The sequence below is a fragment of the Sminthopsis crassicaudata genome, chromosome 1 (genome assembly GCF_048593235.1).
Source record: "Sminthopsis crassicaudata isolate SCR6 chromosome 1, ASM4859323v1, whole genome shotgun sequence".
Taxonomy (NCBI): Eukaryota; Metazoa; Chordata; class Mammalia; order Dasyuromorphia; family Dasyuridae; genus Sminthopsis; species Sminthopsis crassicaudata.
The window spans coordinates 636366944-636385246 of NC_133617.1; the positions used below are offsets into that span (position 1 = coordinate 636366944).

Below are 18303 nucleotides of genomic sequence, written 5' to 3' on the forward strand. Positions count from 1 at the left end.
GTAAGAAAAAAAAACTTATGTTTTTCTCCCCTTCCCTCTTACCCTTCCTAATCTCTCCTTCCTAATGACAGTGGACAGTTCAGAGTTTTGTCCTTAGGCAAATTCTCCTACCTTGACACAAGTCAATTTATATGTCCTGACTTACAGGGGCCTCTGGTTTTGTGTCTTTTTGTTTTTATTTTGTATTTTTTTTCCTGTGCACAGTAGCATAGTGGTTCTGATTGGGATATCTATAAAATGAGATATACTGTGTTTTCTCCCCAAAATTGTTAATTTCATGAGGTCACAGTGTTTGTCATGTCTGCCTTTTACACTGGTTTGAGGCTCTGTTCTGTTGCTACCTCTTTTACATAAGCCATTTAAATATTTGGAATTTGCCTATGACTTTTTTTTCTAATGACTTATTTTCAGCATTGGTTAATTAAAATTATTTGAGATAGTTTTAGCTTTCTAATCTGATATCCTTTACCAAAGAATAGTAATTGAGGAAGGATGGGTAGATGAAAAGTCTAAACAATTGTTTATTTATACAGACTTCTATTAGCATAAAGAATGAAACATCAGATTTTCCTTTGCCAATTTAGGTTGTTGGAAGGGATATTTATTTTGGTAGACATTTTCTCTTATTCATGACAGCCATTCTGCTTTGACAGCAATATCTCTTGTAACAGCCTCCAGCATACCAGATCTCGATCTAAAAAACTTAAAACTCCTGAGGATGAGAGAACATTAACCATGGCAGTTGGTACAGAAATTGTAGCCACTGAAGCAGCAACAGATGGCTTGAAGGTCAATGAAAAATCAGCAGAAAACAAGGAGCTGATAAATACAGCAATGCGTTCTGGGGAAGAAAACATGATTAAAAGGATGCAAGTGGATCAGAATTTATTGGATAATATTAAAGTGTCAGGTGAGATAAAGACTGGTATTTCACTTAAAAGTTACAGTCTTTTGATTATAGGATGATTTTTAGATATTGTGGTGTTGCAAATGGAATATTTAGTAACTTGTTTTGAAGTTATAGTAAGAAACATGTAAAAAAAACATGAAAAATGAAGTCACTAAGCATTAGAAACAACCACCTTCATAAAGTAGACTTATGAACAAAATAAATAATGACACTTTATTATTTAACATTTGTTTCAATACTTTGACCTCAGATTTTATCTATTCCATTCTGTATGAATATTAATTCCTTCAGTGGATTGGAACTTGAAGTGTAAAACATCGCAAAGATCTATGATTTTATTGGCCTGCATGTGTCTTTACAAATAATAGATTTTAGTCTTTTTTTTTTTTTTTTAACAGATGTTTTTCAGTTTATAGCAAAATGGACCACTATATAGTACCCAACAGTTTTCTGATGAAACTTTGAGGAGAAATAAAATAACAAACTACATAAGGAGTCAGTAAAGCAAATGATATTATCCATTTACTTAAAATTATATGTTGTTCCTGTACTTTAATACTACTTTCTGCCACCCTTCATCCTCACTCTTTAAGCAGGGCATGTCTTCTTATTTTTTTCTTTGGGTGAGCTTAAAAAAAAATTTTTTTTCTTAGCTTCCAAATTTTATAATTTACTGAATTTTAGTTTGAATATAATGAAGAAATATAGTCAAAGGGCAATCCTAATTTCATCGATTTTTTTGTAAATGCAAATTGTGAGTAAACTTAACTCCAATATATCTCAATATTTGGCTTTCTTCCTTCTTATAACATTATTATTTACTTATGATAATTGTTCATTTTTATATAGAACTTTAAAAGATATACATAGCTTTTTTTTTTTTTTTTAAACAAATCATCCTGAGAATTAGATAGTACAAGTATCTTTATTTATTTAGATGAGAAAGATCATGTCATAGCTGATAAGCATTGGAATCCGAATTCCCATATAAGAATAATTTTTTTAGACTTTGTCATTTTGGTTTTTAATCACCAGGGCATGGGATTCTTTTTGAATGAGACTTGTTTTTTAACAGATGTAAGCCTGTTTTAGAGAATTGTAAATACTGTCTAATTAGGAGACCTCAGAAGGAGAATAAAATGTTTTAACCGAATATTCTGATTTCTTCATTATCAAACAGCCAAACTTGATTGTCATGAACAACTGCCATCTAAATGATTGCCATACCAAAGAAGGTTTTTTACTACTCTTCCAGAATTGGCCAGCTTTTTAAGCTGTCATTCAGAACGATTTTGTACTTACTCTTCTGATATGTGACCCACACTAGCTTGGTTTTTGGCATCAATGTCATAGAATTATGGGATCCTAGATTGAGAAGAGAAAGGCAGGCTGGTATTGCCTTGCTTTCTAATTACCCTGAGGAAACTGGGGTAAATACATAGTTGATTAATCAGTTGATAGAGCTAGGATTTGAATTCCATTTCTTTTACTTCAAATCTAACACTTTCTACCACTCAATTATACTGTCTCAGGATGGCAGGACAGACTGCATGTATGCATGGGAATGAGAGGGAGGAAGGAATTAAAAAAGGAAAGAAAAAAGAAAGAGGAAACTGAGTAAAAAGAAGAAAAATTGGGATAAGTACATGGGTAAAATATTGTTGCTGTTTTCAGGACATTTGTAAGAAATGTGTTGCTGGTCCTTTATGCCTTTATCTGTACTGTTTGTCTTCATTTTCTAGGCTGAGCAATTTTGATAGTTCTTTGGATTACTGTTTAGGAAAAAAATTATTTGTCTATGGATCTCAATGCCCTATTTAAGCGTAAAATGATAAATTGTTACTGTGACAGCTTTGGGAATCATTTCTAGGAGATCCTTTTTCCTGCTCTCCTATTTTTTGAGCATAATATTTCTATTTTGTTCTTCTCTCTAACAAATACTAACGCCATATATGAATAATAAATACAGTTGACGATTTTTAGTCTAGAGATCTGAATTATGTGTCTTTGTTGCTTACTCAAATCTGAGAACAGAGCTTTTAAAATAAAAATCTACAAAATTAGTGCCACAAAATTAATAGTATCATCACTGATTTTCAAATTTCTCAATTCCTTTAAGTGTTTCACTTCTTTAGTTTTTTATTTATTACTACATTTTATATAATAATAAATTTAACATTAAAAGCTTAGTAGCCCTAGATAACTTGCCATTTAGTTTATTGATCACTTGATTTAAAATGGATTGTTCCATCTTTTCATCTTAGCTTATGCAAGAATGTTTACTGAAAGGATCATTAATTTTGACAAAACCCAGTGCAATTATGAAATTGATATTCAGTACTTGATTGTACAAAAATATTATATGATAATGACATACTATGAACTTTATTAATAATCCATGTTTTCTTCTTCTCCAGAAAGCAGTGGCTTAAGCACATCTTTCTACCCTGATTCTGTAAAGCAGGAAATAAAACATGAGGATGACAAAGTGGATTCCACTATTGCTGCTTCTGATCCCATGGAATCTTCTGTCTCTATACCTCTCTCTTTGGAATGTATAAAAGAAGACAATTTTAAATCTGAGAGAGAATGTGAGCAGCCTGTTTCACGACCAAAGTCATGTGAGTCTGTCTCTTCTGAAGCTGAGAGCCTGGAAAAAGAAGAAAGTAGTAGTATCTCCACTGACGAAGATGACAGTGACCTAGAAAGCAGTGAAAGCGGCTTAGAACCGGGAGAAATCCCAGCTGTAACCAAAGGAGAAAGAAATGGCTTGAAAATTCCAAGTGTATGTGGAAAATTCTCTGCTTTTACTGCATTTATAATCTAGTGAGACATTTCTGAAATGTCTGAAATATGTTTTTGTCAAATATTTTCAGGTAGTATGAATAGCATATTAATAATATTCCCATAGATTGAGGGAAATTAATTGCTCTCAGTAGCACTGATTTTGTTATGCTCACAAAGTTTGAAACATTCTCTTATTTTGATAATTATATTTGATAGCTGTTGCCTAATTTCACTTCTATTCAACAAATATTTATCAAGTGCTACTTTGCTAGGCATTGCCCTTTGAACAACTTCTACAAGGGCATAAAACTGAGGAAATTTTAAGTAAAGGATTTTAATGTCAATTCAGCTTTTGCTCTCCTTCCAAACATGTAGGCCCTCTTCCTCCCCTTCCCTTTTTTTTTTTTTTTTTTTTTTTTTTTCCTCACCCCTAGCAAAGCAAACCATTATTGGCGGGACTTCTAATAAGTTACTTTGCATTTTATATTTTCTCTTCTTTTAGTCTTCCTATCTTTTTCCCCTTTTTTGTTTTTGTCAGCTAAAAATTACATGTTTTGGTGATTTCAGGTTGACACCTTTGAGTTTGCTTAGTCCAAAATCCTTATTTTTTAGAAGAGAAAAACTGTGACCCAGAAAAGTAACTAAGGTCACACAAGTATTAAGAAACAGAGCCAGAATTCAGACCTGTGTGTATATCATGTTGTTTCTTTTCTGGCAATAATTAGAAGCCAGATCTGAAGAAGTGCTCCTCTCTTCATTAAATTTCTTTAGCTTGGAGGTAGGATTTTTATCAAAATTGTAATAAATTTAGAATGAACATCAACATTTCTCTCCTAGTTTCCATTAAATCTAGCCAGTCTTTAGGGAATAGCAGCCAAAGTTGTTATTTCTTGGTTTACCAGTTCTCAATGGCAAAGAGCTTAGGGCCATATCTGCTTTCTTCTTTCTTTCTCAGCTCCCCATAAAAGAGCCATTTAACAGTTGTTCTGTTAGGGTAGCTAGGTGTTGAAGTGGATAGAACAGCAGCCCCAATGTCAGGAGGACCTGAGTTCAAATTTGGCCTCAGACACCTAATATTTCCTGGCTGTGTGACCCTGGGCAAGTCACTTAACCCCAATTGCCTCAGAAAAAAAGAAAAAAATTAACTATATATAATGACATAGGGCTTACAAAATGTTTTATATATGATGCTCCATATTTTGGCATGCACATTACCCTGGATTCTTAAAGACCGTGCCAGTGGTACAAAAGTTCTAGCAGGCTTTATCTACCAAACTGTAAAAACTTTTGAGTATCAGTCCAGAGATAGATTGTATATCTTACCTATTGTCTGGTGTTTGGTCTTGTTAATTCAGAGACCATTCATCAGACATTTAATTACCATTGTATGATTATTTTTTCAACTATGCAAACATGATTATAGTCTAAAACTGAGTCCTTGGGAAACTATGATGTACAATATATAAATAAAAGATAGTAGACCCAATGATGATATTACATGTTCTTGGAAAGATTTGAAATAATCAACACTGAAAAAAATGACCTCTTAGTTCAGATGCCCAATATAGCTTTTCTTTCTTAAAAATATTGTGCGAGTTGATTTGTTTTTTCAATTAAGTTGCTCATAACATGAACAGGTTTATGCATTTTATTCCACAAACTTTACTATTTGCACTTTCAAGTTAAAAACGTGGTCTTGTTGATCTGTGGTATTCACTGCCATAGTGATATTTCTCTTCCTTTTCTTTCTCCTCCTTTTCAAAGAATTTAGAAACTTAGACTCAGAATTGAAAGAGACCAAAGTCATCTAATTTAACCTGCATTCCACTGCAAGATTTTTTTCTATAAGTTAGAACATCTATGATAGTCAGCCAACCTTCTTTCTGAGGTAGCTATTCATTTGATAAACTTGCTTATAAGAAAGCTTTTATGTTGAATTGAAATCTGCTTTTACATAGCTTCCAATTTCAGCCTCTGATTTTTTTCTATATAACTATATCTCTCTTATTAGACAGTTCTTTAGGCTATTATGAGCCTTTTATTATCCATCATTTAATTCTTCATAAGAAATGGTTTTCAAATACTTTTTATTATATGTGTCTTTAGTTAACACAAAATCTTTCTTTGCTCTGGGTCCAAGTGCAAAAAATTAGAGCTTTATTTTTTGATGTGAAATGGCAGTTTGGTATGGAGAACATTATAGTCAGAGGACTGGTTATTTTTTTTCCCTTAGACATATATCATTGTCTCTAATTTCTTGTTCTTCATTCTCATCTGTTAAATGAGAATAACAATTGCTTTTGTACTAATGTATGTAAAGCAGTTGTAAAATCTTAATATAAAAATCGGTCTTATCCTCCCTTTTTTATGGCTTAAAATATAGAAGTGTAGACAAATTAAGCAACTCTTGCATAGTCACAAAACTATTAAATGTTTGTTAGACTTAGGATCCAGCCTCAGATTTTTTTCTTATACCACATCCTGTAGTTTTTTCCTTACAGTTAAAAAGTCATCATTTACTGCAAGAAAATAATTAGATAATATGACAGTTGACCATTCAAAGAGTAATATCAGCATAATAACAGGGGTAAAAACAAGTTTATAAGGGAGTGAAGAAAGTTGAGAGGGAGTGGTGGGGAATAAACATCCTAGAGTATAGATAGGATTTACAAATTAATCTTTTGGAGTATTTAACATTTCTTATGTGTGTTTTGTATATGATTTATATAGATTATTTGTAGGCATTTTTTATAGCAATTATGGTACAGTTTTAAATCACAAAAGTATATTTAAATAAATGAACATGCCCAGTAACACTTGTTTTTCCCCTGTGAAACCTTCTCCAGACATTGACCATGTATGTGTAAGACCCTTACAATAAATATTCCCACTTTGTCATTATTGTATAGTCAGTCTTGGAGACTGTCCCAATTCAATTTGTGAAATATCAGCATTTTCTTCATGTAATTGCATGTAGATTGTAGTTATTGAAGCCCTTGAATAAAGAGGAAATTTCACAAAATTGTTGTAGCTTGAACCTCTTGTCTTCAGCATTTCATCAAAAATGAGAGCCACAAGAGGTATGGTTTTCTTAATACTGTTACGGTAGCCTGGATTTGAGTATCTGAAAGAATTTGCTTTGAGGACTATTATATGTTAAGATGATAATCCTTTTTCAACTCAATGCAAGTTCTAAAACTGAACAGAGTAAAGTGGGCAGTCTCTTTTTTGGGTATAATATACAAATATTATTCCTGTTTTTTTCTTTAAACCTGTTTTTTTGGCAATTTCATATACATTTTTAAAGTTGCCTTTTTTAAATGAAGTGAATTTCATAAAATGTTTTAATAACTTAACAGGCTATATCATATAGGAATATATTCTTTTAATAAATATAGCTGATTTTTAAATATTTTTGCTTTATGTATTTTATATAATTTATTTCATTTGATTGTTATAATTCTGTGAGATATGATAGTATAAATATTATTTTATAAGTGAAAGCTGAGCTAAATAAGTAATGGTTTAATTAAATTATATTTATCAAGTAGTCATTATATTTCTTCTAAGCATCAGTCACTATAGTAGTTACAGAGGACTCCAAAGACAAATATTTAAGTCTCTGTCCTCAGGGAGCTTGCTTTCTGCTGTATCTTGCCTAAATTTGAACATCCATGATTAGAAAAATATAGGAATTTTTAAGTATATTTTTAAATCCAAATACAAGGTAATTTCTGATATATATTTTATATGTGATGTCTTTATTTGAAAGTTAGGGACTCACTCACGTTAATATCAATTTTCTGAGAATCTGAAAGTAAAGGAAAAAGAAGTAGTGTCCCCCTTTTCGTTCTCCCTCCCTTGAAATAGTTTTTGAAAAGATAAAGCACTAACTCCAATATATTTTATTTTGTAAAAAAGGTCTTCAGGATTTCATTAAAAAATTTCTGTCTCTAATCTAATACAAAAACTTTGTTTTTCTGGTTTCTTAATCCACAGGATATTAGAAGGGAATGAATTCAGAGGGAGGGCTAAAAGGAATTCTTAGGGAAAATGTCATGTTGGCATCAAAAGAGTGGAAAGAAAAATTAAAGAGTAAATCTAAAACTACCAATATGTATCCAGAGTAATATGATTTAGAAGCAAGAAGTTCCTTCCATTTCAGTCATGCTTGAAGGAAGGCTTCATTATTGCAACAAATTAATACTTATACTGAATTATCAATAAGAGATCAAATTATGTTGTGTCTTCTGATTAAAAAGGCAGGGAGTTATATGCTACACTTTTGAAAAATTTAAATAAGGTAAACTTATTGAAATTAAGTAGTATCATAAGACTATAGAATTAGGATTAGAAAGCACCCTGGATGGATGCCTCTGAATCTAAATCCTCTACTTTGCAGATGAGGAAATTGAGAAACATCTGTGACACAAGTTGCCTAGTACATGTACACTGCAGAAACATTACTTCATGCACTATATCATCTAGCTACTAATAATTTTGGCGCATAAATAGATTTGCTTTATTATTTTTAGCAAACATTTCTTCGCTGACAATGCTGAATAAATGAAGAATTATTAGTAAAGTTATTTTCTGTGGGCACAGTGTAAAAGGTAACCATTGTTTTCATTGCATCTTTTCTAGAATGAATGAGGCTTTTGCTCATTGTAGAAAATCTACTTAGTTTTCCTCATTTATTTACCACTGACAGTTAAGCAGAGGAGTGATTAATTTACTATATTTCTTTTCTTTCTAGCTCTGACAGAGATAGGTGTAATTTCAATTAGTCTCATTTCTTTAGATTACATAGAGTAGCTGCAGGTCCAGATATTATACTAAGCAAGGTAAAAGGGGTCACAAAGCAAGCAGTCTTTGTCTCACTTTCAAGACTAATCTAAGTCATTCCTGAATGCTAATGTTGCTAATTCTGATTTTTTTAAAATAAACAACAAACCAGGTCAACCATGGTTCTTGCTATATTCTAGGTACAGTACTCAGTGCTAGGGATACAAAGAAAGCCAAAAACAGTCCATGCTCTCCGAGACCTAATAGTTTAATGGGGAGACAACATACAAACACTTATGAAAAATCAATATATAGGATAAATTGAACATCCCGGAGGGAGGGTACTTGCATTAAGGAAGATTGGGAAGATTTCTGTAGTTGGGTAGATTTTAATTAAAATTTGAATAAATCCAGAGAATACAGGAAGCAGAGATGAATAAGGAAATGATTTTAGGAGTGAATGGCAATCAATCAGTGAAAATTAATTTACCTGAGGTAAAGTGTCATGTGCATGGAATATCAAGGAAGTCTGTCACTACATGGAGAGGAGAAAATTTTAATCAGGAAGGAAGGGGCAAGCTTATGAAGACTTTATACATCAAGCTAACTGACTTGATTTTTAGTTTCTTCTAGATCTCATTTGGAGTTTTCTTAGAAAAGACTTGACATGTCCTTCTCTAGAATATTTTCCAGATAAGATGAGACAAAGATGGTTGAGTGAATTGCCCATGTTTAAACAGCTAGTATGTATCGTAGGCTAGATTTGAACTCTGGAAGGGGAGTCTTTCTAATTCCAGACCTGATTTTTCCACTGCACCAGTGTTAGTTACTCTCATGTTTAATAATTGTCTTATTATTTCAGGTTTAACTTTTATCCCTCTCTATCTGACTTTCTATTCTCCCTCATCCCCTTTTCTCTCTTCCTCTCCCCTCCCTTTACCCTCCTTTCCTAGGAATATATTGGGAACTTTTTTTAAATCAACCTGTACAGATTGGCAGGCATTCTGAAATTAATGCTTAGAGATTTACCTGAGACAGTGAGCCTTTTTCAGTGTCCCAGATCATGTATGTCAGAGGTGATACTTGAATCCAGGTTTTCCTAACCCAAGGCTTTATTTATATCCTATATTTTATATTGTAAACTAGGACACAAAAAAGTTGGAATTAAAAAAAAAATAAAAACAATTTTTATTTAATTAAAAAAAGATTCTCTGAAGTTTTCAATACTGGCTAGAGTAGACATTAGGCAGTTCTTGAAGCTGGAAAATTCTTAAAAATTCCTTCTTTTCACTCTCCTTATTTTGGTATGATTAAAGAGCTGGATAAGTAGCGTCTTCACTGTGGGTAGAATTTGGAGAGAAATAGTCTTCATGTGAGACATTTGAGTTTCAAGTAAAAGAAAAATTTTGAGAATTTAGCCAGAGTACAGAAGCTAGACAATTTGAGTAATATGTGTGATAAAGAAGATTCAATTAGAGATAGCTAGTTGGTACAGTGGATAGAACACCAGCCCTGAAGTCAGGAGGATCTGAGTTCAAATGTGATTTCCTAGCTATGTGAGTCTGGGAAAGTCACTTAACCCCCATTTCCTCAGGAAAATATAGCATTCTATGAGTTGAAGGTGTAGAGGAGCCAGAAATACTTTTGTAATAATTAGAGATGCACAAAAGTAAAGTAGTCTGTCTTTGAGAAGTGGTGCTTCATTAGTCGTTGGAAGTTTTTCTAGTAGATACTGGATTTCTATTTATAGGGATGTAGGAGGGATTCCTGTCCCATGTATGGTTTGAACTAGATGACATCTGTAATTCCTTCAAGGCTGAGATTCTGTGGTGGACTCTGCATCTATTATTAACACTTTCTGATCAATATTAAACTTTAAGGAACTTCTATTTTGATCACAAGCCTTATTCATTTTGTATCTTACAGTATCTAAAATTGTTAGTGCAGTTTATTTGAAAAGAAGTAGTTGAATGATTCCAAAAATTGTATCCCTTGTAAAAAAAAGAAAAAGATGTGTATATAAAATGATAGTTCCATTTATAATTATGAAAATATTGAATGGGAAAAATATAATATCTGGATGGTAAACTAAACTATGATATATCAATTATTTAACCTCTACTTGCAAATTGAAAAGATTAAGAGTTTTTTTTTTTTTTTTTTTTTGCTATTGTGTAATTGGTTATTTTTCTAAATATAAACTGACAACATGCAAAAATGAATGTTAGTACTATAGAATGAACTGAGTGGCCACTTCAACTCCCCTTCTAAGAAATGTCTAGAATAAAAGTAGCTGTATTTTGTAAGAAATTACAGTTTTAAAGGACAAGAGGAAATACAGATAAATAATATCAACACAGATAATTTTCATTTTCTGATCCTTTGACCACTGTTCCTTATATGAAAATCACACTAGCAAGAACAGGCACCCATTATTAATGATAATTTGTACAAAATAAATATGGTTTATCTCTTGTTCTATTAATAACCTTAAAGAAAGACTTTTCTTTAGGTCAAGCATTGACTTAATTTAGTCAAAATTTACTCCAGCATTCCCATTATTATTTTGTGTTTGTTTTTGTTTTTAACTATTAGGACACAACACTTTTTCTTTATTTTTTTTATATCAAAGTAAAATTAAACTGTTAGGAAAGAAATATAATTATTTTATTATGCTTTGAGAATCACTAGGAAGAGATGTAATGTTAGAAATTTTGTTTTAACTTCTGGCTTCAGCAATTCTTGCTGTGACTTTAGTCCAGGCTTTTAACTATTTAAAGTTTTTACATCCTCTTCTGGAATGAAGATTGTAATATCTCCAATTACCAACCTCATAGGAATTTTGTAAGGAAAATGCCTTGTAAACCTTAAAGTCCTAGAGAAATAGGATCTCTATTTTTGGCTTTGCTAATGTAACCGCTGTATGATATTGCTAACTTATTTTATAACTGAGTTTTCAGGTTTAGTTCTTTAGATGTTTGTAATTGAGTAAGTCAGCAGATGAAACTTTGAAGGAGTGAGACAAGGGTGAAAATTTGTGTGTGTGTGTGTGTGTGTGTGGAGAGAGAGAGAGAGAGAGAGAGAGAGAGAGAGAGAGAGAGAGAGAGAGAGAGAGACAGACAGACACAGTGGGAGGCGGGGAGAGAAAGACAGGAAGAAAGAAAAGCTGGACTCAATATTGCCTGCCTACAGATCACCTTAGGTGATTCCTCTGAAATTCCTTCTACTTTAAAAATTCTATAAATATTTTAATTATACTACAATCATAACTTCTCCATTTCATCATATTTAAGAGATAAAGAAGAAAATCCAAGTGAAAGAGAGATTTCTTAAAGATGATACTATTCTTCAAGTGCTTTTGTCAGTTATCCTGTGTTGATTCCACTAAGGTCTACAGTATTACAGAGCTTCCTAAATAAGATTTATTTCACTTTTATTCAGTCATCATTTATTAAGCTTCTACAAAGTCCCAGGCATTTCACTAAGCATAGATATACAAAGATAAACATTTAAAAACTCTTAACTTTTTATAAGATAGCCATAATCACTTCTAAAATGCACACAGATTATCCATACTAGGAAAACCAAGTTGATGAAAAGTATGTATTTTCCAGATTATGCTAGTATTGGATGGATAATCAAGTGTTGGTTCATCACAACATATATCTTGGCTAGTCAATATGAATTAATGCAATGATAGCCTCATAATTGAAATGAAGGAATAGAATGGCCTAGATTTTTCTTGGAAAAGTTTTCAGTGTTTTTAATGATCCCCAAGCTTCCTTTTTTGAAAAAAGAGGCCATTAAAAAAATCACAACACAATATTTTTCTATTGTTACTTTATGGCTATGAGTTACAGAGTATATCAGTCTCCTAAGAATTGAAGTTGAAGGTAATATAAAATATAAAATAAAAAAAAATACCCACCAAGAACTGTGTAACAAAATCATCATAATGGATGCAAACATTGATGTGTGACCAGAAAAGTAGCGGTCATATAAGAAGAGTGATGGATGACTTTCAGATATTGTTTGTACTCTTTTGTTATACATGTCATCCAGAGGATGTTACCCTTATGCATTGGGTCAGCCCTATGTGAAGGGGTTTGGGGAGATTATGAGCAAGAATCACAGATCATGAGAGGGTTTAGTTAGTTTTCATTCTGCAGTTTTAGAGGGATCACAGACCATTCAAGGTCCTGCTGCCTCATAGTTATAAAAAGTATATCAATATTTTTACAATATTGTCAATAATAACAAAATATTATAATAAACAATATTGCTAAATTACTTTGTAAGTATTTTGAACCAAATTTTATATCAATATGTAGGTGTAATTAGATATTTTATGTTTTCATTTTAAACTTATTTTCCACTACCACAACTTTTTCATATTAGTGGTATTCTCAGATTTTTATTAGATTGGTATAATATACTCCTTATCAAAGCCATTTCACTTTCAGATCATTAGAATAATTTCTACTCCTGCTTTTCTTTTACCATTTGTGATGGAATTGACAAATTGATCTCCCATTTAGCCCTTTTTCCATTTGCCTTTTTTTTTTCTCCAGCAGATAGAGAGGAAAGCATTATGTGCCTTTCTTTCTTGTCTGAAGAAAGTAATTGATTGCTTTTCTATTCCCCTCCCCCCCTGAGGCTGGGGTTAAGTGACTTTCCCAGGGTCACACAGCTAGGAAGTGTTAAGTATCTGAGACCAGATTTGAACTCCGGTCCTCCTGAATTCAAGGCTGGTGCTCTATCCACTTCGCCACTAGCTGCCCTGATTGCTTTTCTATTTAAAATTGTAAAACCTCTTCATATGTATCATCAGCTGTTTCTTTCTTGTCTGGGACTAATGATGTACTGAATCTAATCCTTATTTTAAGCCCTAACCTGGATTCAAAAGTTCTATTACTGTAAAACACATTAGAAACTATTTTTTGAAGTGATTCTATCCTTTTCATCAAATACTTTTAAACATCCTGAGCAAGGTTTTGGGAAACAAATTTAAAATGGTTTCATGGCAGCGAAATCATGTTCTGGTTTTTGTAGTAGTGTTAATTAATTTTTATGTCTATGCAGGGATGGCATAGATATTAGGATGGGAAACAGGTTTCCAAGAGCTTTGCAATCCCCCAATGGAAAGATGAAAGGAACCACAAGATGTTCAATGAAAAATAGGAATAAGATAAACATAGTTACTTTGACTACTTTCATTTGAAAAAAGAAAGCTATGAAATTTTTTTATGCTTAGATTAGAATTCTTAGAAATTGAGAACTTGTTAGTATATTGTGGGTCTGACAAACTTAACCCACCTTTCAGTAAGTATTTTGAGGATGAAACGGAAGGTACGTTCAATGTCTTCTTGATAAAATTGCTCCTGAAAAATTTCTTATTAAATATAAACTAGAAAATTTTTATTCTTCATTTTTATTTCTTTTACTTTATGTCTGTTTCCATCATAAGTGTAAAAAGCATCAGCTCATGTGCCCCAAATGGAGATACAAGTTGTAAAAGAAATGATATTCATTATATTTTTTTCTTGGTATAATTCTCTACTGTCCAGTATGAAAGTAAATATCTGTAAATCTGACTTAAACTCTGTTTGGTTTTTCCTTATTTTAGTTTTGTAGTCAGAGAAGAGAAGGGGAAACAAAAACTTCCAAGAGTTGGCGCCATCCATTGAGTAAACCTCCAGCCAGATCACCAATGACTCTAGTAAAGCAGCAGGCAGCTAGTGATGAAGGTAAGTCTTGTACGACTTTCCAGGTCTACATGTGTTTAGTACAGAAAAATGCTTTGACTTTGTGGCAAATTCTACACAATTATGTAAAACAATAGAATTTAACATCCTTTCCAATATTTTCAATTTCTTTAATTGGTGATAAAAGGCCTTTAAATTCTTCTGTAATAAAATCATTCTTAAATCAGAAAATTAATAGCCCTCAAATATGTACGGTATATTGAAAGAGTAACAAGAAAGATTCTCATCTCATTTTACAAAACTCTCGTATTTAGAAATAATGCCAATCTGACTGTTGAATATCCTGAATTTCTTGAAATCTTGTGTTTCAGGCTTTTAGGGTGTAAGTTTTTGCCCCATTTTGTTTGATAAAATGTACTTGTATTTTCAAAACAATCTACGTAATCTAGTCCATATTAAGTTCCTACTTAGTATAAACACTGTGCTTAGACATATAGCTGAAAATACTTGTTAAAGATAATCTATATCTGAGAATATTGACAGGTTCATCAGACACACATCTTAGATTCTGTGTTTTTATTCAATCCATGAATATGAATATGAATGGAAAAGATTAATTGATAATCAGGAATTCCCAAATGACCAAATTTGTTTTACCAACTTACAGATTTAGAGAATTGTCTGCCCGTAGGGGTGGGTAGTGTCAGGCTGGCAGGCTGTATAAGGTCCTCGGAATCATTTGTTAATGCAACTATAGGTGATAATAGCTCAAAACAAAGTATTACAACTTCCTACTGCTCAAGTTCTATCAAGTTGATCTATTTGTATGGCCTGGGAATGATGTTATAAATATCCATATGGCTTAGAGGTAATATGACTTGCTTTGTCCTCACAGGCTTTGGAAAAGACCTGTATTCAAAGAAGACCTGTTAGCACTGAATGTACTGAGTCCAACTGTCACTAACCATGAATGGAAAAAGTTAAATCGATTTATTTTAGGGATCTAGTATTACTTTATTGACATCTCTGTGAGAAATGGCTAGTGAGATGAGTAGGGAAAGAGATATAATGGAATGCAGATACAGCATATGTATGTCTGCTTTTAAAGTGTGCATTTGGGGGTGGAGAGTAGGCTCACAATTTCATTACTTTAGGGAATGCTTAGTATTGAAACTCTCTCTACCAATGCTGATAGACAACTTTTCTGCAATTTATATTACATAAGGCTTTAAGTTAAGCTATTTACCCAGGGTCCCAAGCCTAGCATGTGTCTTCAGTCTTAACTATCTATCCATTTTGACACATGCTTCTTTTCTTACTAATAAATGTATTGAGATATATTTTTTGTTCAGTGCATTATCTAGCAAGATATTGTCAGGAAACAACAACTTCATCATTCATTTCAACTTTTGAAAAGCTATCTCTACCCCTTCATTCTCTTTGAAATGTTTAACAGCTTTGATAAATTTGTGAATTGCTTTAAATTATTTTATTTGAGAGCCACAACAATATGAGAGATTAATCTGTTATCTATATAGATGAAGCTAGTGAATTTTAGAGAGTTAAAGTTACTTGTCTATGGCTGTACAAGTAGTTATTGTCAGATCCTCAATTTGAATATAGGCAATCTGAATAAGTCGATCACTCTATCCAAAACAGTAGGATGCTCATCACAATAAGCAGGTCTGATTTTTAAGATCCTGGAGGAAATCAGAAGAACAGTGACTACAATCTGTGTAATCTTAAATTTATAAAATAAAAGTTCATTAGATTTGGCAATGAAAAGATCATGTATAATTTTGGACAAAACAGTTTCAATTGAATGATGAAATTTATAAATATGGCCTATTAATAATTAAAACATCAGAAAATTACTTCATTTTTCAGCATCTTGATTCTAAAGTAAGTTCTTAATGTTTTTTAATTGATCTGTATTATGTTATTTTTCTACTCTAAAAATCTCTTATTTCCTCTCCTCTCATTTGATTTTAACCCCTTCACTAATTCTTGCTTGTGATTTCATCATTCAATTGAAACTGTTTTGTCCAAAATTATACATGATCTTTTCATTGCCAAATCTAATGAACTTTTCTCAGTTCTCGTTCTTCTTTCCCTCTTTGTAGTCTTTCATACTACTATTGGTCTTTCTCCTGTTGGCCTATTGCCTTTAAGTTTTCATTATACTGTTTTCTCCTGAGTCTCCTCCCAGCTGACTGTTCTTTAGTCTACCTTGTTCAGTCTGAAGTATAAGTATAAGCTGAAGCTTATACACACTCATGGTGGCTGTTCAGAGTTTTTTTCTGAACTCCCTTCTCCTTAAGTGCTTTATTGCTTATTGATCTCATCAGATCCCAGGGATAAGTTATTGTATGTATAAGAATGATTTATAGGATTAAATAACCCAACCTAATTTTTAAAGATAATAGCTAGCTTTTGTTTTTATTCATTCATTCATTTATCTATCCATTTATTTATTTATTTTTTGCTGGAACAGTTAGTGTTAAGTGACTTGCCTAGGGTCACACAGAAAGTATTAAGTTTCTGAGACCAGATTTGAATTCATGTCCTCCTGACTTAAGTCTTAAGTTAAGACTTAAGTTAAGGGCTGGTGCTGTTATCTACTTTGTTACCTAGATGCTCCTCAACACCCATTTTCCAAACTGGAATTTTACACCATCCACTATCTAGTGGACATTTCAAAGTGGATATCCAACAAATATTTAAAATTTAACATGTATAAATTCATTATCTTTCCTCTCAAAACCTAACTCAGCTCAATACCTCAAAACTTCTAACTTTGAGGTTATTTTAAGGACGCCAGTATTCTAGTCACTCAGGCTTATACTTGGTAACAATCTGCATCTCTGAAACTTATTCCACATATATAATTATACTATCAAATCTTGTTCCTTTAATCTTCATGATCTCTTTTAATATATACTTTTCTTTTTTTGTTTTACATCTCTCTGTCTCTTGATGTAGACCTTCATTACCTCTCTCTTGAGCTACTGAAGTAGCCTCTTTGAAAGTTCTTTCCTACCTTCTCTCTCCCTGTTTTTTCCACAGTCTTGTACTTTAATCCTCTCCATATAGGCTATGATCCTCCTGTCCTTGCCTCCTTTGTATTCCTCAGACATGATATCCTATCACCTGACTTGATGCCTTTTCTCTGGATCTTCCTTTATTCCTGGAGTGCTCTTCCTTTTTATCTCTATGGCCTCCTGCGCCTGCTTTAAATTCCACCTTCCACAAGTTTTCCTTGCATTTTTCCTCCTCTTGGTGCCTTCATTCTGACTATGTCTCTCATTTGTATTTATCTACCTTAATATACTTAGTTATTTGTGTTTTGTCTTTCTAGTAGAATTTTCAATGCCTTCAGGACAATATGATGGCATTTTTACTTGTTTTCCTCTTTAGTATGCCCAATGCTTAGTACAGTACTTGGCACTCTATAAATACTTAATAAATGCTTCTTTACTGATGAATGTTCTCAACATTAAAAACATCCCTGGCATAATTCTAGTTAGACAGGACAAAAGGGATGATGAAAAAGTAGGATGGTTGGATTATAATTTGGAAGACCTGGCTTCTAGTCATACCCCTGGCCCTAGTTTTATGATCTTGGAAAAGGCATTCAGTCTCTCTTAAGTCTCAGTTTTCTCATTTAAAAGTGAGTGTTTTGAATTCAGTGATCTCTTAGGTCCCTGCTAGCTCTGTATCTAGTGATAATATATTTGTATGGTTTTGATTTCACATAATTTTGGTCTTAACTAAGTCTGTATATTTTGAAAGACTTTTTTGTTCCTTATAGTTTAAAAGATTATGAAGGTTCAAAATGATAGCATCTATTTAAAAACATTAATGTATCTAGTTTATGCTTATGCAGGCCACTGTTAAATCTACAATTGTCTTATTCAGGTAGAATTTATCAATCAAGTTCTCTAGGCTATTTGCAATCTGAAATTGTAATATCAGGATTAGTTGTTTGTCATTCCTTGAGTGTTAGGTTCTTACTAAGTGCTAATGAGATTATGAGATGATCAGTTCTTACTAAGTGCTAAGTCGGTACTTGACAATTCTCTAGTTCCGGCCTTTACTGGGAGTTTTACTTCTGTG

The 18303-nt window shown here is 32.4% G+C and overlaps 1 protein-coding gene across 13 annotated transcripts in view; it reads left to right on the top strand.

The window, feature by feature from the left end:
* Positions 1 to 18303, top strand: part of KDM4C (lysine demethylase 4C) — a 433156-nt gene that overhangs the window by 233698 nt on the left and 181155 nt on the right. For 10 of the 13 annotated variants that reach the window (XM_074282887.1, XM_074282892.1, XM_074282890.1 and 7 more), the window contains 3 exons: positions 654 to 910; positions 3328 to 3695; positions 14109 to 14229. In XM_074282887.1, the coding sequence (XP_074138988.1) occupies positions 654 to 910; positions 3328 to 3695; positions 14109 to 14229 (746 nt within the window). The remainder of the gene's footprint in view (positions 1 to 653; positions 911 to 3327; positions 3696 to 14108; positions 14230 to 18303) is intronic. The other 3 variants (XM_074282894.1, XM_074282893.1, XM_074282885.1) reach the window with 1 other exon arrangement.